The sequence below is a fragment of the Catharus ustulatus genome, chromosome 3, assembly GCF_009819885.2.
Source record: "Catharus ustulatus isolate bCatUst1 chromosome 3, bCatUst1.pri.v2, whole genome shotgun sequence".
Taxonomy (NCBI): domain Eukaryota; kingdom Metazoa; phylum Chordata; class Aves; order Passeriformes; family Turdidae; genus Catharus; species Catharus ustulatus.
Window position 1 is genome coordinate 22,998,848 of NC_046223.1, and position 20,645 is coordinate 23,019,492.

A 20,645-nucleotide genomic window follows, 5' to 3' on the forward strand; every position below is an offset into this window, starting at 1 on the left:
AGTACTCAGTGGAAAGGGCACAGAACCATTTTTCCTGTTTCAGTTGCAAAAATTGTAGCAAATGAAGGTCTAATGCTTTTTTATTTCCTTGTGCTTTTATTTCAGCCAAGACAACATCCTTTTATACTGCCTCCTATGCATGTCCAGTGTGGAGAACACTACACTGAAACACATAATTCACAAGGTACTTAGAGCATGTGTTTTCCCTTTAATGTACTTCAATTTTATCTGTATGCAAAGATGCTCCTAAGCCTTATGTCTAGATTTATAATGCCATCATGGTCAAAAGGGAGCTGCTGCTGCAGGAGAACTAGCAGTTTTATGGTTAATGTTGCAGCAAGTCTTCTGTTTGAAGTCCAATTTCAGTTTTCAAATTTCCCTAAAATATCTGTGTATGATTATATGGGCCTTAAACTTGGTATTCCAGTTCAGTGAGCTGAAAAAATAATTTCTAAAGGGAGTATGATGGCTGTTCTCAAAGGCAGTGCCAGCTGGGGCCAGGGAGAGAAACCGAGTGAGGGAAAAGGAGACTGCAAAAAGCTTTTACTGTAGGAGAAATCATAATGTTCTGTCCATGAAACTGTATCTGTAGGCAACCTTTTCTGCAGATTTTTGCCACCATCTGCCTGAATTGTTAGCCTTACAGACACAAGGAGGGTTAACTTATTTTTACGCCCATGTTTGACAAATAAATTCTTGAAGAGGTTGTGCCAGGTTACTTTGATCAAGTCTGGGAATGGAGCCCAGCCCCTAAACAGCTTGAGTCTCACACCCTTAATCACCCCACCTTTTGGAATACACGTAGCCAGGTCTGTTTGGCTGTTCTTTGCAGTTCATCAGAGGTACAATTGAAGTGCTCTCACCAGCAGAGGAACTCCGTCATACCTGTTAGTGTTTTGGGTTGTGGGGTCTGACTATGTTTAAGGTAGAAATTGATAAGTTTTGAAAGGAGCCATTTAGCAGAGTTCCTTGCATACAGTAGACTTGACTTAGTGGCTACTACTGTTCTACTGTGAATGTGAGGCTGTGAAGGATATTCTCAATCTCAGAAGAATTGTAAAATTCCCTTAGTTTTACAACAGGCTATTCTACATTTTCAGAGAACTAGCTGATTTCAGAGTTTCGGAAACTATTACTCTTTTCTTACAAGATTTTCAACAAAGACAGTCTTGCAGTAGAGCTGTGATCCTAGATATGATCTTTACTGTCTTGATTTCCTCTCAGGTATGCTTTGCTGAAGTATTTAACATTCTGTATTGCATCTGTAGGGTGGTTTGTTGTTTGGGGTTTTTTTTTCTTTTTTTTTTTTTCTTCTCTTGAAGCTCTGATCACCCAAATGTGTCTTACTTCAGATCCTCAAAACTGTTGATTGGTCTAAAGTAGGATTTCCAATTTCACAATCCTCTGCTGCTCTGAATCTCAGACAGAAGAGACAAGAGAATTTTTCAGGTTAACCATACGCTTTCAGCACTGGAGTTTTAAGGTGTCAGCAGCAGTGAACCCTTCACGATGCCGAGGGAGGAGATGCCCCTTTATTCTTCCTTGCCACCTCAGGCAAAAACACTTCCTCTCTTTCCCCTTTCATGTTTCCCACAAGGATCTGAACTGTTACCATGTTTTGCTACGTGTTGGGAATGTTTACATTTGTAGCTTTGCTTTATTTCTATTTCAATGGCTCAAGGATGCTCCCAAGACCAAACATTCCAGATATGTGTGCCCTAAGCTGGCTGGTACAGACTGCATTTGAAGTTTTGTTAACAGTGAATGAGTCCTTGTGGATTAAAATTGTCAACATTTCTCTCTCTACTCTACACAGATAGCATTTTCCATGGAAATGAAGAAACTTTCTACTGTAGGTCTCAGACCAGTTTGGATAGGTGTCCAATGGACTTCAGCTACTTGAATGGTAATGGACCCAATGGGAGTGTATGCAGTGCCCACAGCATGAACTCCCTCAATCGCTCACAGAACTTCATCCAGGCATCTCCAATGTCCTCAAATCTGAGCATCCCGGGAAGTGACATCATGAGAGCAGACTACATCCCCAGCCACAGGCACAGTGCAATCATCGTCCCGTCTTACAGGCCAACCCCAGATTACGAAACTGTCATGAGGCAAATGAAGAGAGGGGTGATCCAGATGGATAGCCAAAGTCAGTCTTTGAGGAACCTCAATATTGGAAACACACATGCCTACAACCAGCCAGAAGACCTCGTTTACAGCCAGCCCGAGATCCGAGAGAGGCACCCTTACACCGTCACCTACGGGCCCCAGGGGGGCGGCTATAACAAGCCCGTGGCACCGTCTGACCAAATGAACCCCAGCAATGCCGCTCAGAGCAAGGCAGCAGCCAGCGCCATATCGCACACGGTCAGCACCCCAGAGCTGGCCAACATGCAGCTGCAGAGCGGCCAGAGCTACAACACCACCCACATGCTGAAGAACTACCTGTTCAGGCCCCCGCCTCCCTACCCGCGCCCGCGCCCGGCCACCAGCACGCCCGACCTGGCCAGCCACCGGCACAAGTACGTCAGCGGCAGCAGCCCGGACCTGGTGACCCGCAAGGTGCAGCTCTCGGTGAAAACCTTCCAGGAGGACAGCTCGCCCGTGGTGCGCCAGTCGCTGCAGGAGGTCAGCGAGCCCCTCATGGCCGTGAAGCACCACGCGGCCGTCAACAAGCGCCACAGCCTGGAGGTCATCAGCAACATGGTGCGCGGCATAGAAGCCATGGCCTTAAAAACGCTGAACGCGCCTCTGCCGCGCAGGAACACGCTGCGGGAGCAGGTGCCGCCCGAGGAGGCTGCTCAGATGGGCCACGAAGTTCAGCAAGTCCCTCACTACCACCACAAAAAGACGTTTTCTGATGCCACGATGCTGATACACAGCAGTGAAAGCGAAGAGGAAGAGGAAACGCAAGAATCCGTGTCCCGGATAGCAGCCCTCCATGAGAACATGGAGTACAGTGCTCAGCTGCAAGCTGCCTTGGCTAGGATACCAAATAAACCTCCTCCGGAGTACCCTGGGCCTCGAAAAAGTGTCAGCAACGGAGCGCTGAGGCAGGACCACGTCAGCATTTCCGTGGCTGTAGCCAGGGCCAAGGCCATGAGGCCGGGGCCTTCCAAAGCCATCAGTGTCTCTCGGACTGATCAAGTGGCCATCAATGGGTCGTCACTGGGGCCCTCCATCTCGGAGCCCGACCTCACCAGCGTGAAGGAGCGGGTCAAGAAAGAACCGGTCAAGGAAAGGCCTGTGTCTGAAATGTTCTCTATCGAGGACAGCATTATAGAAAGAGAGATCATGATGAGGGTAAGTGCCTTCCTCGGCTGCGGTGGCTTCTTGGAAATTAGCAATCACACAGGTCAGCTTCCATACCAGGAAACTGTTGGGTCAGTAAACTGCAGGGAACATGTGGCTGGGAAGTGGTGGGTTTGCTTAAAGTTGGGAAATGTGATATTAAGTGCCACATACAATTTGGTTTTGTGGGCCATTCAGGGGCTGATCCCATGCACTGCTTGGGCTTGTCTGTTGTCTCAGCTGTGGCTCTTTGGCTGCTGGCCAGACCTGTGTCTGATCCAGCTGAGGATACCACCACCCTGGCAGCAGTGCTGGCTGGAGGTGGGTGGCAGGGCGGGCAGCTCGGGATGGGGAGGCTGATGGCAAAGCCCCCCTTGATGCCTGCTTTCCTTTAGGATTTGAGGGCAGGGCAAGTCTGGAATGTGTTTGCCAAGATGGATGGGAGGCACTGGTGTTTTATTCCTCCTTTGCAAGGGTGTCGGGTGAAGTATCATGTAACATAATGGCAATTCAGGATTTTTTTTCAAATGATTCCCTTCCTCCCACTTTATGTGACATAGTTATCTGAATAAAACCTTGGTAGCCCTAGAATGCGAATTGTCGGTTTTGCCAGTAACTGAGGAACTGGATATCTAAATAGAGAAGCAGCAGATGTAGAAGCTGTGTGGTTGAGCATCTGGGTTGTTTGTTTTGTTAAATATGCACTCAAGTATGAGAAGTAGGATTCTGTTAAAGTTGCAGTGAATTTAAAATGAGCAGTATTTAAAGGCATTGACAGAAATATGAGGGGTGCTTATCACTTAGTGACCTGCCTATGTACCTGGTGTAGTGCTGTGAGCAGTGCAACTGCAGCCACAGAAAGACAAGTGTGCACTGCAGCTCTTGTTTTTAGCACTGAGATCAGAAAAAAAGACAATTCCTGAAACAAATTAGTAAAGCATCTAAATAATCCAAAGCAGAAAAGAGTTTGTGGTGTACTAGATCAGTAACTTGCTAGATTTAAATATTGCTATATATTCAAAGAAATCTTCTGAACTTGTCATTGTTGTTCTTGTCCGTTGGGCATCCTCGTGCTGATGTAACTGTTAGCAGTACAACTTGAGCTACTAAATTGCAACATGGAGACTAAGTTTAGTCCTTGACAACTCCTAAACTTCAAATGTAAAACAGGCACTTGACTATAAATCGTGATTTTTCATTAATGAGTAGACGTTGGCTTAACAACAAGCATGCATATGCTCTTTTGATCTTCTGAGGAAAGAAAAGTTAGTGAAAAGCAGGAGCCTACAGGATTTTAGGATGGAAATGAAGGTGAGAAGCAATCTTAGATGTTTGAATATTCTTCCTCTGCAATAGCCATTCAGATAATTTGGTCAAAAGGTCCTTTATTTGTTCTGAAAGTAAAGGGGTAGACTTAGCATTAAGCTTTGAAGATAGTTTCAGCTAGGTCAGGAATCTTGACATGTGTGGGCCTTCCTTTTGTCACAGGAATCAGGTGTTATATTAATGGTAATTTGGTGATCTTAATCTGTTAAGCAGACTTTCTTTGCTTTCACCTTTGAAGTAGTAAAAAATAATAAAATTCCCAAAGAAAGGAAAAATACTTGCATTTTCCTGCTTTCTCAAAGTATAAAAAGAAGCCAGAGTGAGTTTGGATGTTTGCTTTTTCGCTTAGTGCTCTGGAGGAACCCAGTGGTGAGGAAAAAGCTCACAAGCTTTTGAAAAATCAAGGCATATACATATGTCTGAGGGCATTTGGGTTCAGTTGTGTGTTTCTAGGAGCTGAGCTTGGCCCATCTGGTGACCACAGCTTCCATATGTGTGCTGAGAACCAGGCACCCCTTCTGCTTATCCCTCCTTCCAAACCCAGCAGAAAGAGCTGTTAAGGAAATGGAATAAAATGTTCCTAATTTGGATACTTCTGGAGATGCTCTGTCTTTTTTGATGCTTCAACTCCCAGTAGCATAAGGAGGGGGCAGCAGGATGAATTTGAAATTCATGCTCTGGTTCTCCATGCCGTACCATAATATGATTCATGAATATGATAAATAATATCCCTCCCTGGCTGCTATTGCTTTCAGTGTCTGGGACATGTGAGCTCAGTTTTTAGTGCAGAATATATTATGGGTGCTGTTTGAATCACCATAAAGGCTGAGTGCATCAGAAGACTTCTCATTTTAAGCATTACCATCACAGAAGAGAAACAATGGCCTGTGTTTTAGTGTTTGTTGCTGAAGATTGAAATTACTGCTTTTCAAAAGATGCCCCAGGTATCTTGGCTTTGGTAGCGAGACTTTAACGTAACAGGGTGATGCTTTGTGTGTCCTGCATTCAGAATAATGTCTGCAGGAAAATGCTTGAGATTGTATTTGTGTGTCTTTTGATGGCATGTAAACTGTATTACATGCTGCGATTGCTTCTTTGAAATTAAAATTCTGTGCTCATGTAGGAGCAGGCCTTTGAGGAATAACAGGAAGAATAGAGGTTGTATTTGAATTTACGATGCTAATGGTGATCATCTGCATTCCTTGGCCAGAGAGTTGCAGATTTTGGAGATTAAAAAAACATTCCAGCATTTTACTGGCATTATAAATAATCACACAGAGATGAAAACGTGCCTTTTCTTGCCAAAAGAATCTAGAAAAGCAGAAGATGGCAGGCCTGGAGGCCCAGAAGAGGCCCTTGATGTTGGCAGCACTGAACGGACTCTCAGTTGCTAGGGTTCCAGTGCCGGAGGACAACCAGGATGAAGTCACCAAGGTGCCAATGGATGAGAGGGTAAGATGGAGCCTCACGAAATGTTGCTTGTTCCCTTTGTCCCCAGTAGCATGGAGTATCTAAACTACTAAAATATGATTTAAGATGTTAAAAAAAATTTCTCTTAAAAGAGCCATTTCAGAGCCATTAATGCAAAAACTCTGTGGCTAACACTGGTATGCCTTTGAATGCGGGCAAAGCATCAAATATCTTGGACATTTACTGAAGTCCATGAAAATGGAGGCTGTTCTGTTTCACCTGATTGTACAGTGTCATACAAAATCAATCTGTAAATCTAACACTTTGCACATTTTTCATTTGATTGGGTGAAGTTCTGCAGTGCTCACCCACAGATACTGTCTTTCATGTTCTGATACAGATAGAGTTTGGTTAATTTCTCTAGTGGGATTAAATTTTTTAAAAAACAAGTTGTTTGCCTCCTGATTTTTGGGTGTGTGTGTATATGGAATTTCAGATATTAAAAACAGTTTCTGCTGTTAAGATTTGGGAAGCAAATTTGCAAAGAATCTTTGTGGTTTTCTGGATAGAAATTTGCAGCCTTGTGTTATCTGGTACCCAAGAATTAGCACTTCACCTCCACCTTGTCTGTATGTGGAGTTATGTTAAACCACAGACATTGCATCCTTGTGAGTTAAGCAGTATTTTGAAAACGTGGACCACATCACACTCCTTGCAGTACAATCTTCCTAGGAAAAAAAAAAATTAAAATATCTATTATGTTGAAATCTTATATTCATTCTGAAATTCCAACTGAACCAAGATTATTTAGCACAGGTTTGCTTTCTATGCTATCAGTCTTAAAAATGTGGAGGTGGAATGTAAAATTATAAAATTTGCCAGGGGTTTCACTTGGTAGAAAGAAGTGTCCTCAGATAACTGCAGAGGAGCGAGTGAAAGAACACGATGGCTGTGTACTGGAATTCAAAGGATGGATGGATGGTAAATGTTCTTTCCAGAAGCATTAATGTGTTGGTGCTCCTTTCTGTTAAATCCCAGTGTAAAATCTTGAGGAGGAAGCTGGAGGAGGGGATGGTGTTTACAGAATACGAGCAGATTCCAAAGAAAAAGGCAGATGGGATCTTCACCACTGCTGCCCTGCCTGAAAACACGGAGCGCAACCGCATCAGGGAGGTCGTTCCCTACGAGGAGAACCGAGTGGAGCTGGTGCCGACCAAAGAAAACAATACAGGCTACATCAATGCTTCACACATCAAGGTAAAAGCTTGTTTGAGTTCTGCTTGGCAAATAAAGGTGTGCTAAAGCTTTGTTTGCATTTCTGGCTGCACAGCAGCAGCTTCTGTACCTCTGGAGCTTCTGAGAAGTTTAGGATGCATCATTACACCTTTGTGCGTCACTGCGGGCATCTCTAAAGTCCCCTATCAGCTGACACACAAGTTGATTTAACTGCTGGAGGCTGGGAAGTCATTTCAGAGAGGTATCCTGCCCTTTTGGTGCCCATCTCTGCCAGCTTGTTGTGGAATGACTCTACTGGTTAGTGTAGAAAGAGGTGCCTTGTTTGTCAAACCTCATGAGATGGCATTAGAGCAGCTCCCATACCTGCAGTGTGATAAAGAAATTTTTTGAAGTATGCACTGACTTACCAATAAGATCCCTGCATTTTTGGAAACTGCATTGAGCTTCCATATTTCAAACTGTGTTTTTAACAAGAAATTTCAGATTTCGTGTTAATTCAAAATAGAAATAATTAAAGATACCACCTGACTGTATTTACAAGCATGGTCAGTTTTAACAGTGAACTATGTTCCAGTGACTGCAGATGCTTGTTGTTCTTAAAGCTTCCAGCAGTATTTGCAAAGTCCTCTGTTGGCTTTTACTGTACCCTGAGAGAAGTAACAGAAATCCTCTGCATCAGATGACAGAGTCTGTGTGAAGAGAGGGTTGTCTGCGTTTTCTCATTGTCAAAATCCAAATTAAAAAGAAATCATTCAAAAATAATGAATAAAACATTCTGTTAAATTAATATTTTCCTTGAGTAAAAACCTTTTAAAAGTTTAAAGAGACTTGCTGGCCTTGGCTGTGATTTACAGTGTTAAATCCTGGCAATTCAGAACAATTTCTGAACCAGGGTCCTGGCAGTTTTCTGCATAGTCTTGTGGGAAGCAGATACCGAGTTTTTGCATAATCAGACATTGCTATGATGATGAATTTCTGAGCCCCAAATTGTCTACCTACTAAGTAGGTGGACAAAAACAAAAAATACCCCTAAATGATGCTATTTTCCCCGGCCAGTTTTGAGCCCACATTTTATGTTGTGTGTCAGTGTTGGACACAGACACATCTCATGTCCATGGAGCACCCAGGAGCAGGCAGCAGTGTTTTGGTGCCTGACAGAGGGCCTTGGCAGGGCTTCCCTCCTGCACTCGGAGCAGCGCTTGCAGAAGCCAAGCAGATGTGCTTTTACTTAGAAGGTGAAATTGCATCTGTGAAATTTACCTCAGCAGCACAGTGTGTGTCTGTGTTTTCGGCCCAGTATTTAATTTTTAATTTCCTGCAGTTAGGGCATTAGAATGCAGCAAATATTCCAGGCATCCCATTCCCTTCAGACTATTTATGGGCCTTTCATATCATGTGCCAGGAAGCTTGGACCAGAAGTCAGTAGACAAAGAAAACTCCTCTATCATCCTGATAAGATCCATGCCTAGAGGATTCCAGCTCCCACTGCTTGGTCTGCAGGTCCCACAGTTTTACAATACTTCTCTGCTTATTTACCATGGATCATTGCTGTTAAGATACAAAGATCATCATCTATAGCAAAGAGAAAAATTGTAATTGCATTTATGGATTAAGCACAAAAGTTCTTCAGAGCACTTCATCTATCTGTATGTGTCAGGTCAGTATTGACTCAAAAAACTCAGTAACACAGTACCACTGCAGACCATCAGTCCAAGTACAGGATGCTGCTTAGGGCTGTGCAGTTTGCTCTAATTCTCATCTAGTACAAGAACTTAAGAAGTCTACCAGCATTGATCTTGAAGTTTTAAACCATCATTCAAAAAAGAAAATGCTGCATAGTGTGAAATAAAGAAAAGGAGCTGATGTACGGGGTCGAACAGCTTTCAGTGAAGTGAGAAACTTGTTATCATACACAAACTATGTTATTTACAGGTGTAAAACTCCAAGCATCTCAGCTTAATAAACAGTTGTTTGACTAACAAATAAAATGCTTTTATTCCTGAAAGTGTGTTCAAAGACTTGTACCTCAAACCCAGTATGTGGTTGAACCTGTCAGAGTTATTGATCGTTCCTCGTAGCGTTGTCTGCCAGTATGTTGATATTTATGGGTGTGTCAGCATTTTTGTTGTAAATCTTCTTCTCTGGGATTTATAACTTTGAGAGGAGTGGCTCTGGGCTAATAAACAGAATTAGGAGGCCTTAGCCTGAGCAGGAAAAATATTTCAACTTTCCAAAATAACCAGTTCTTCTGGTAAGAATATTTCTGAGATGATATGTAGAAGTTGCAAAAGCACTTTGGTTTTTAACCTAAAATGTTAGAAAAAGAAATAAATGTGAGTCTTTTCTGATGTATAGCAAATTATGTGTCATAAAATTATGATTTTTTTATGCACAAGTGATGATTTTTTTAACTGCCTCTGTCAGTTAAATGAAGCAGTGTTTTATACCAGCTGACTGCAAGGTAATCCTGACTCTGTTCAGGGCACTACAGAATTTACAGTCTGAAAATCTGTATGTTAATGCTTTGAAAAGAATTTCATTACATGTCATGCAAATACACAAATATTTCTGTAAGGTGTGGTTGGTAAACCAGTTGTGTATTGGGAAATAGATTTACATGACTATAGCTTTGGGTAATTTTAAATTTCTCCTAGCCATGATCTGAAAGCCATTTGATGTGCTGGATTTACTTTATGGTAGTTTTCAGGTTCTGAACTGAAAAACCCAAGGTGAGTGAGGAAGATTAACTTGAAATTAAGCCTGTCTTGATCCCATCTCTAGCTGGCAACAGGCCCTATCAAGCACTGTTATGTGCAGAGTGTGGGCAGAGCTGCATCTTCTAGGGATGGCTTGGCCTCGTCTTCAGCAGTGACCAGTGTAGGAAGAGGCTGTTTAATACATCCCTTTTATCTGATTGGAAAATGATTGAGGGAGGTCCTAGCCAGCAGAGGCTTTAGCTTGTCAGGCACGGGGTCATTTGTGTTCAGGCACTCTGCACTACCCTGTGTTAATTTGCAGCAGGGCAATTAATGCATGTAGACACTGGTCCTCAGCTTTTTTTTATCCTGGTCTGTCACCAGACCCAGAGATGTCACTCAGCTGCTTATTTGTACTCAGGGCCACAAAAAAATCCCCAGATTTTTTAATTTGGTTTGTTGTTGTTGCTTGTTTTTTTTTTTTTTTTTCCTTGTATGGTCCAGATGCAATGGCAAGAAAGATGAATGTCTTTTAGACAAAGCTTTATGGTTATGGGCATCAATACAGGATGTGGAATCACTGAAGGTTATATTATGACAGATTTGCTCTTATCAAAAGGATGATTTTTGTCCATAATTTTGACTAAAAGTAGAAGAAAAAAAAGAAGTAAAGGATTCTCTGTAGTTTCTTTTGTTTAAAAGGCAGTTCTGGCACCGATGCTGCTGAGAATTCAGGCACTGACTTTTTTTCCCTTTCTCCCAGGTGACTGTAGGTGGAGAGGAGTGGCACTACATTGCTACCCAAGGGCCCCTTCCACACACATGCCATGACTTCTGGCAGATGGTGTGGGAACAGGGGGTGAATGTTATAGCCATGGTCACAGCTGAAGAGGTACGTGAAGTCACAGAATAATTCTTTCTGATGTGAGCCAATCTCCTGTCATCATCACTTCCCACTCCAGTAACCTGTTTTTTCTATCAACATCCCCTTTTCCTCTGGCTCTGTTTGAACATATGCCTGTACTGCTCTCATATTATACTTCCTAACTTTCTGACTCTCATTTTGGCAAGTGCTAAAGTGAAACCAGCAGGAGCCCTCCTTTCCCCTGCTTGGGCCAAGCCAAACAAAGATGTTTCCATTGGAATGTGAGAGTGCTGAACTTGCTCCTAGTTAAAATGACAGAGATTTCCACACTGTCCAAGGCCAATTCTGTATACCATCACTCTTATCAGCTGAAAAGAGACCAGAAGCTGTTGTTTCCACAGAAGTAAAAAAAAACCAAAAAGTTAAAAAACCCAAACAAAAACACCCCACGACTTTTTATTCTTATGCCAAGCAAAAGAGTTATTCCTATTGTAATCCAAGAACTATGTGCTATGTTGTAAAAACTGGCACACGATGTTAACTAACACCGCATTCGACTTTATGCCTGGTTGCTTTCAGCAAACACAGGGAGTAGCAGAGCACATCAAGTCACTGTCCAGTTCCCAAGGCTGCTCAAGAGCAGATACTTAAAAGCTTCTGAGGAGATTCTCCTTCTATTTAAAGGAAAGTCTTCCCCAGGAGGAGAGTATTTATGAAGGTGTTGTAGGCGGTAGCTGTCATTTGTCATGAGACAAGAGTCTTCAAGTAGTTTTACACTTAAAAATATTACATGGCTGAGTGGTTTAGGTTTAGATTTTCTTTATTTTGAGGGATGTTCCTTACTCTTGAGGTGCTTTAAAATAAGAATATTTGGCTTATCCAGAGAGTTTTATGCCCTTTGTTTGTAGAGAATTATAATTGCAGAAACTAATGGCTTTTTGTCTTGTTTTGTTATCAAGGAGGGAGGAAGAAGTAAGAGCCATCGTTACTGGCCTAAACTGGGCTCTAAGCACAGCTCAGCCACTTATGGGAAGTTCAAGGTGACCACCAAGTTCCGCACAGACTCCGGCTGCTTTGCAACTACTGGTCTGAAGGTCAAGCACCTTCTCTCAGGACAAGAGAGGACAGTGTGGCATTTGCAGTATACTGACTGGCCAGACCATGGGTGCCCAGAAGAAGTCCAAGGCTTTCTGTGTAAGATTTCTTTATTTTGCATGATACTCACACTGGAGTCAGTTGACTGTACCTAGTTACAGCTGGGATTTATATCAAATGATTGTTGCTGTGGTGTACACAGGCCTCAACTAGGTTATGCTTTGCTGCAATTTGGAGAGGAAAAAAAAAAAAGTGGAATTCCAGAGGTAGGAGCTAAGGTGATTAGCAAGAAGAAAAACCCAAGGAAGCAGCAGTGCCAAAAACTTGGGAAATTTTAAATAATAGGTTACTTCTGCTGGCTGATCTGTCGGTGTAAGTCACTGCCATTTCCCAACTACCTAATGAATGTAGGAGATAATAGACTGTACACAAATGTCATTAGAAAGGTCTGGGTGAGAGTGGATCAGTTCCTATTAAAATATAGTGCATCTCCTCCAGATTTTTTTTTTTTTTTTTTTGCAAAAGAGCAGAGGGCTCTATCACACATGCAGTAACTCTGAACTCACTGCCACCCTTGTAACCACAGGTACCCAGGCAATGCTTACGGGCCTCCCCAGTTCAGTCCTGGTTTATTTCTGAAAAAACAGCAATTATATTAATCTGTAATGTGTTAATAACACTTCCTGATTCTTACCAAGTAATGTGCACTCCCATATTAAGTAATAGGAATGAAACCATTATTTAACTCAAGACACATCTCTGGCACTACTATAGGGAATAATGCAGAAATCTTTAAATTACCACTGAAAGAGTCTGTTCATGGTGTACTGATGTGTTGGAGATGCCTGCCCCCTTAGTTCCTGAAAGCTTTGCAGCTGCACTGTAGCTCTGTAGCAGCTAAGTCCTCTCAGGAATATCCATTAGTTCTGTTTCAGTCTTGCCACAGCTACACTCCTTAGGTGATGCATTCTCCTTTGCATGGTACATGCTGGATGTAAATAGTGCATGCTCCTTTCCCCAGATCTGTCAACAAGGCAAAAAATAAAAAATGACATTTCAGCTTCAGCAAAGGAGTACCACGGAATCTATCTTCAAGGAAAAACTATTGCCCAATTGCTCATTTGTTTCATACTTTGTTTCTCCTACCAACTGTGGTTGAGCATGGCAGTAATCGGAACCTGATTGTCCCCACTTCCTCTCTCCCATTGTTTGCCACCACTTAGAGTTCCATTTCCCTGTGTGCATTAAAGTGCAGCTTTTCTGATGTTGGTACCGCCAACCAGCCAGCCCCGTCCTGCCTGTGGGGAGAGGACAGCTGGGGCTGCAGTGCCCTGACACCCAGGGTCGGAGCAGGAGAGTTCAGCTCAGGCCTGACTTCCCACTTGGAGTGCTGAGAAGCGAAGTGAGCTTCCAGCATGTGAGGTTCTCAGCATGGTCTGACAGCAGGATGTGTTGAATGACGCTAGGACAGCCACACAAGGCAGCTGTTCCTGAGTCCCGAGCTTTCTACAAATGGCTTCAGGGAAAACAAAGCAGTGATCTCCCAGAAGAGCTTGTAGCTATTGAGAAACAAACCCTGAGCAGAGAGTGGGGGGGAGATTCTGTCACAGTCTAGGAGGGAGAAGGAAGAGAGGAATCAGGGCAGATGGACGCTCGCCTCCCATCTGATACTGGCTTTGACAGGCAGTAGTTTCAATGGGACTTAGCTGTTGTTTTGATCCCAGCCTGTTAATAGCAGGAATTGCTGTAAGTAATGTCTAGAATCATCTGCTTAGGGGACCTGGAGATTTGCAAGGGGGAAAACAGAATTTAATTTTTTAAAGAACTATTTAATTTAAAGGAGCAGACTCCCAAGTAATAATTGACACCCAGCTGGTACTTGCTGGATGCAGAGCTGTTCAGTGCACCCTGGCCAAGATAATTATTACGTTGTAAAAAATGTAAATTATTGCCACTTTGACAGAGCGTAACTCTTCCACATTCTTTCCCCCTCCCCTCCAAATTTATACATTTGGACATGTAGGTGTTTGCAACCTTGCCTTTTTCCTCCTGCAGCTTACTTGGAGGAGATCCAGTCGGTGCGTCGGCACACCAACAGCGTGCTGGACAGCAGCAACACCTGCAATCCCCCCATCGTGGTGCACTGCAGTGCAGGCGTGGGGAGGACTGGAGTGGTGATCCTAACAGAGCTCATGATCTGCTGCTTGGAGCATAATGAAGTAAGTCAGCTTCCTTTTCAAACCCTGAACTGCCCCTATGGCTGACTGGCTTCATTTCTGAGGTTGAAATTTAGAGGCATTGAAGTGCTTTCTTTCTACTACCTTTGTGAGCAAGATAAGGACTTAAATGTGACAGGCAGATTCCCCATGGCAGGTTACTTACTGAAGTTTTCTGTATAGCTGACATTATGCATTTTTTATTATCATTAATACATTCAAAGTTAGGGCTTTCTTCCCTCTTTTAAGAATTTAGTCTAATTCATACCTGTATTTAGTTAAAAGTCTAGCGACAATGCATTTACAAGCAGTACCTGAGAGAGTCTAGAGAATAATGTCCTTGCTCTTTTAACTAAGTTTTCTGCTCTCTAAATTCTCTTCTTGGGCTCCTTCCTCTCTCTTGTAATCTCACCTGGAATGAAACTTAATTGTGTATTTATGTATTCCTGTGGGGAGTAGGACTTTGGGATTTGCAGCCAGCATTACAAATAACACAGTGTGGAGTTGAGAACAAGAGCCCCAGTAGAGCAACTATGGGTAGCATCTTAATCTGGAAAACTGTCTAGGAAGACCATCACGTTTTGACTAACAATGTGCCACACAGTTTTCATGACAACTGTGGAAACCAGGGATTTCTTTTGCCAAAGAAAATGCTCAAGGAGCAAAGCTCCTTGTAGAGATAAGAATGCAGCAAGAATGACAAGTAGATTTGTATCTCCTGCCCCTCCCGATAATCAGCCACTGGGTGAGTTCAGGGAAGACTGAGGACTCTAGCAGCTCCTCATTCTGGAGCTACAAGACCCCTACAGATCCTGGGCTCACATCTGGGACAGATCTCCTCCAACTCTGCTTGGGCCTCACCAAAGGGGTAGCTGTCCTGTAGATCTGTGTCAAGCTGACACTTTCTTCTTTTGCTTTTTATCTGGGGGAGAAAAGGAAAGGAGGAGGCATCCTGGCCGAGAAATGCCCCGCAGGGATGTGCCTTGGGAATCCAGCAGCCTCCCAGTGCTGACTGCTGCTCAGTAGCTGCTCTGGTGTGGGCAATGGCTCTGACTCTTGACTCTGTTTGACTTTCCTTATGCACTGATGCATGGAAGTGACTGCTCCTGTTGTTCACATAGCAGCCACAAAATTTCTATGTGCCAGGGGAAAGCTGTAGAGTAAAAGGAGCCATCCTGATTTGCTTGTGAGCATCAGTGCAGCTGTGTCTGCTTTACAGCACCCTCTGTATGTGCACAGAAGCAAACTCTAAGGGTTGTGCAACAGGGTCTGGCCACCTTGGTTTACAGAAATCACCCTTTGGGCAAAGAGTAGCTTTGGCACTTCAACATCTCAGCATGGGAGTGAGCCTTGACATCATTCATATGAGTTTTCATCAACTTCACTAGGACCTGATGGTGGTGCTCAATAATAAGGGATTTCTCTGATGTCCCTTAATTAAAGCATTATTTTGTCTTGATTAAAAATGAAATTATCATTAACAATAAATGCAATTTTCATTAAGGGCTTTGTTTCTCTAGATTGTACCAAGTTAATGTTTTTGGTTAGCTAACACCTAATTTTAAAAAAGATTAAAAGTCTTGACAGTATGTTTTCAGATTCTGCACAGAGGAGTTCCTTTTCTTTTGTTTATTTTATAGTAGAATTGGTTGGGTTTTTTTCTGAAATAAAATTACTTATCACTTAAAATGTTTTAGTCTTAGAAACTGGTTTTCACAGAAGTGTCCTAGCAAGTAAATGCATTAACATTTTAGCAGTGAAGAAAAATCGGGAGTGTGAAAATTTTGATAAAGAGCATTTTGGAAAACCTGCAGCAGTGCTGGAACAAAAACGAGAACTCTTGAGCCTGAGGTTTCAGGTTCAGGTAAAAAGCCATGTTTAATCAAATTCTATACAGCTTCAGTCACTGGGGCTTCTGGGCAGTGGCTGGTTGAGTCTAAAGCTGTATCTCATTGCAGGGATAGAGTTTCAGTAACTGCTGCATGGCAAGTAAATGTCACATCATTACATCCTTACTGCTGTAGACACATAGTACGAGAAAGTAATTGAGAACCTGCTCTATCAACTTCTAGTCCAGACTTGGCACTGGGACATTAACTCATGATTGCATCTACAGCATGCTTTCACATGGGAGGCTTGCTTTGGTAGGCAGAAATGAGTAGCATTTTTGTTTGTTCTGTTTGCAAGTGCCAGCTTAGCAAAGCATTAAGTGTATTGTTTTTTTTTTTTTAAACGTACATTGTAATGAAGGTGAATTTAAGGATTCTCCTTACCTGGAATCAAATACTAAGCTGGCTACAAATAGCGAGGCTGAATAGGCAGGATGGTGTTTTCTTCCATTTCTGAGATAAGGCAAAGCCATCTCCATTTTGAGAAGGTGCACGGATCTCTGTGTACCCACTAAAAACCAATGAGTTGTCATGCAACAAAAAGCTGAGAGAGGAGCATTATGTGCAGCTTCATGGCTGGCCTACATTTTTGTTACAGTTGTTCAGGTGAGATCAGGTTCCACATGACTGTGCTCAACAAGGACCATTTCTTAAGCATCTGAGTCCACAGGGAGGCTTTCTCCAAGTTAGCCAAGTTAACTGGAAAGAGCTTCCATTTTTCTTTGCACCTGTTTGATAATAATATGACATTACTCATCCCAAATATTTACACTCGTTGACTCTCTAGAGGTGTCCTTTTATAACAACTTGTTGGGGTATGTGGCAGAATATTTGGCCTTGTTTTCAGAAAGTGATAGCCTATGAGTTAATACTTGTTTACATGGAATGGAGATTCTGAGTTTTATATACATGGACAGAAATGGATATGCAGCGTGACTTTTATTTTAAACTTTCCAGGAAACTTCAGATGTGCCTGGAAGCAGATTCCATGTTCAGCAGGGCCTCCAAGGGTTAGCAGCAATCTCAGTCAAAAGACTTGCTAAGTTCCTCTTGGCATTTCTGCAAGCAGGCATTACGAAGTGCAGTTTATTTTGTTGCCTGATAGGGTAGCTGTTGTTCAGTTTTATATTTTGAGCTGCTCAAGAACCTCCTCAAAACCAGTGTGTACCTTACTGCTCACGTTTGCTGCTGCCATAGAAGGTTTGTGTCCCTGAGCTTGGCTCACATTACACGCTGTTTGAATTTGAGCCTGGCAGGCTGAGCTTCATGGCTCAACAACTTCTCAATAGCTCCTCGTGTACCTGTTGTAACAGATAAAACACAACAGCATCATAGGTTTTTGGCTCCCTAAATGCCAGAAATCTGATGATAGCATCCTAATGAAATGTGCAGTGATTTCTAAGGCTTCACCTCATGGGCTTCTGTTTCACAGAACTCATTTGCAAAAGAGTTCAGACCATTAAAGGCTGCCTGTGCCTGCTCGATGGGGTTAGAGCTGTACCTTCCCAGTGGATTTCCTCATCTGTGCCTATTTACTGTACTTTAGTTCCTTCTGCAGAGCATTTTCAGGGCACACAAGTGAGTGTCTTTTGGGTAAACTAAGCTGGAAGATGCCTGCTCGGAGAACCCCTGGTACATCCCAGTGGATGTTCTATAGGTGGCAACAAACTTATGCTGCCCTGGAGTCTGCAAAACACATATTGTGGCTACTGGGTCCTTGTTTCACTTTACAGACCTATTCCTCCTGGAATGTTATTTGCTAACATACGCTTGGCTATGGCAGATCAGATGTTGGAGTTTCTGGATCATTTGGTGGCAATAAGTTCCCTTCCCCTTCAGTGAAAGGATCTGTATCTTTGCCTGCACATTTAATTTTCTCCACAGAGCCTTTGTCTTGTATAACTATAGTATAGTTCCCTGTGTCAGAGAACTGATATTTGAGACAGTGATTGCTTGATTTAATGAACCCACATCCTTATGCCTTTTTTTTCTCTTTGCTTTACAGAAAATGGACGTTCCTGTGATGCTGAGACACCTGCGGGAGCAGAGAGTGTTTATGATCCAGACCATAGCCCAGTACAAATTTGTCTACCAAGTGCTCATACAATTCCTCCAAAACTCAAGACTTATTTAATCTTTTCAAGCATCCCAGACCCAGCATTGTGGATCTGACTGAACCTTACTGATGAACAAGGGGAACTGCCTTGACAACACTGTGTGCATATATTGCACTTTTTAAAGTTGTCTTGAAAGTAAGGAATTATGGTTCTTTACTAGTCTCCCATGGATTATTTTATACAAGATATAATTTATTTTTCTTGGAATAACTTTTGAATTACTTTATAACTTGTAAAACTTATAGTGACCTTCAAAGTGAACCACATTTGACATGACTGGTCTGCATTGTAACATGCCTGTAAGGAAAACAATCCTTTGTAAAGGTAGTTTGCTGGCTTTTATTTTGCTGCACAGCCTCTGAAACCTACAGTTATTTGGCAGTGGGCTTTTTCTCACGTAAGGACGTTCTGGACCCAGTATGTGGCTTCTCTGGTAAAAACAAGACCTGCTAGATGTCAGCTACAGCTCTGAGTGGAAGCTGAGGGTGCACAGCACGGAGACCTGAGCTTCTGCACGTGCAGCCAGGCGCGTTACGGAGGGCTCAAGCACAGGACATTGTGAGGACAGAGAGTTTTGGGTGCTAAACTGTTCAAATTCCAGAAGAATTACAGTTTTAGATTAGTCCTTGAAAAAAAATCAATATTGTATCTTTTTAAGGAGGCCTTTTGCTGCTGTGTGCAAGCCTTGAAGGGACTCATAAGAAGCAATGTAGGGTGAAGTGCAGTGACCTACTACAGGCTGAAGTCAGTGAATGACTTTTTCCAATAACTCTGGTGGTCTGAGAGTTGAACAGCAGAGGATTTTCAACCAAATATATCTAGAAAAAAAATCCAAATCAAGCACCTTCTCATGAATTACACTGAAAGTATTATTGCCTTGAGGCTCACCCTGTGTAGAAAAGGAATCACATTGAAATTAGGCATCTCCAGTTGCCTTAGTCTTCATGTGTGAACTATTGTTGGATGGTAGAGAAGGAATCTGACTAGAAAGGTGCCTTGCAGGTCTCTGGACTCAGCCCTGCTCACCCCACTGCTGACTTTAAACTTGGATAGGCTTCTCCAGGGTCACATCCAGTTTCAGAATTCTCAAGGGTGAAGATTTCACAGCCTCTCAGGGCACGTGATGCAATGCAGTTACTTTGTCATGGTGAAATCACCTTTCTCAGTACCCCTTCCCCAGATACTTTTAATATTTTAATCCTACTGTTGCTTTTCTGTTGCACCCCCACCTCCAAACCTTCAATGTACATAGGCCTAAGCAAACAAGCACTCTTAATTTCAGCACTAAGGGGACTAAAATTAGTGGAGAGCCTGAACTAAGGTTCTATACCTGAATGTTTCTTGAATGTGTTTAAAACTGCACTGTTGATTTGGTGCTCTGCAATATAGGCCTAACATGATGACAGAGTTCCTGGTGAAGACTTGTAGTCACTAAAAAATGGAGAGGAATTGTTTCACTGTAATACCTTGACCATGTTCTTTTTAGGGATCAGTTGAGTTTTCAGTCAACTTCAGTTTTCCTCAGATTTTTTCTGCCAGTGCCAACATATCTCTTGTTAAATTAGCAGCAACCATTTAAAGTCTTTTCAGCAGCATCTGCATGATAATTGCGGAGAGATGCTTTATATCTGGGAAAAAAGCCAAGGAATAAACCTTGAAGCAAAGTGTATTAAATTAGTTATCTCGTTATAACTTTTTGAATAATTTCCTAATGATGAATTAAGTTTGAACTCAGAGCTGTCAAGTCCCATTGCTCCACTTGGATGTGAGAAGTAGAAAATCAGGAGGGAAAAGAATCTGTTCTTATGTCTTATTATTCAGCTGCTCTTGGCTAAAATGTGTATTTCTGCTGCTACAGTGAGCACAGGAAAGTTATTGCATAAGAGAGTGTGAAGAGCTGTGTTTGAAGGGAAGAAAATTAAGCAAATGTTTTTTTATGCAAAGATGCATCATAGGTGTCTTAGAAAAACATTAATTAGAAAAAGGCACAAAAAATCCTTTCCAAATTAAGTCAGTGCCTATTAATGAGCCAAATAAGTGGCCATGTGGTAAACAGTCATTTCCAATTAACTCCTAATGTGGCTGGTATGGTAGATAGAGGCCAATGTGAGTCACTTTTTCCCTTTCATTGTCAAAGAATGGTAATTTTAAATTTTTCCTTTCATCTGACTTCAATGTATTTTTCCCTGCTAGATTTTATCTTGACTAGATCTGTTAATATCATAAGTGAATTGGGCTTGTGCATGTCTTCCTTTCCACCCCAGCTTACAAGCAGCCCTCAGCATGCTGATGTTTTATGGTTGAAATGTGATACAGTTTTGTAAGGGAAAAAATGAACCTTCTCACTTTGAACCTGTTGTAGTTTTATCAGGCCAAAATTGCTTGGGCAGTATTTCCTAACCTTTAGGGAGTGACAGGAAAATGCATTTTGCATCCAATTTTCTTAGTCATAGCAGGAATGAACACATGAGCCTTAAAGCAACAGCGCTGTTTAGTTTTTG

At 42.4% G+C, this 20,645-nt stretch overlaps 1 protein-coding gene across 1 annotated transcript in view; it reads left to right on the forward strand.

The window, feature by feature from the left end:
• PTPN14 (protein tyrosine phosphatase non-receptor type 14) overlaps window positions 1-20,389 on the forward strand; it is a 105,434-nt gene extending 85,045 nt beyond the window's left edge. The window contains exons 12-19 of the mRNA XM_033055392.1: window positions 106-184; window positions 1,817-3,306; window positions 5,929-6,072; window positions 7,069-7,287; window positions 10,726-10,854; window positions 11,787-12,021; window positions 13,978-14,141; window positions 18,033-20,389. Coding sequence (XP_032911283.1) covers window positions 106-184; window positions 1,817-3,306; window positions 5,929-6,072; window positions 7,069-7,287; window positions 10,726-10,854; window positions 11,787-12,021; window positions 13,978-14,141; window positions 18,033-18,161 — 2,589 coding nt within the window. The 3' untranslated portion in view covers window positions 18,162-20,389. The remainder of the gene's footprint in view (window positions 1-105; window positions 185-1,816; window positions 3,307-5,928; window positions 6,073-7,068; window positions 7,288-10,725; window positions 10,855-11,786; window positions 12,022-13,977; window positions 14,142-18,032) is intronic.
• Window positions 20,390-20,645: the final 256 nt, after the last annotated feature.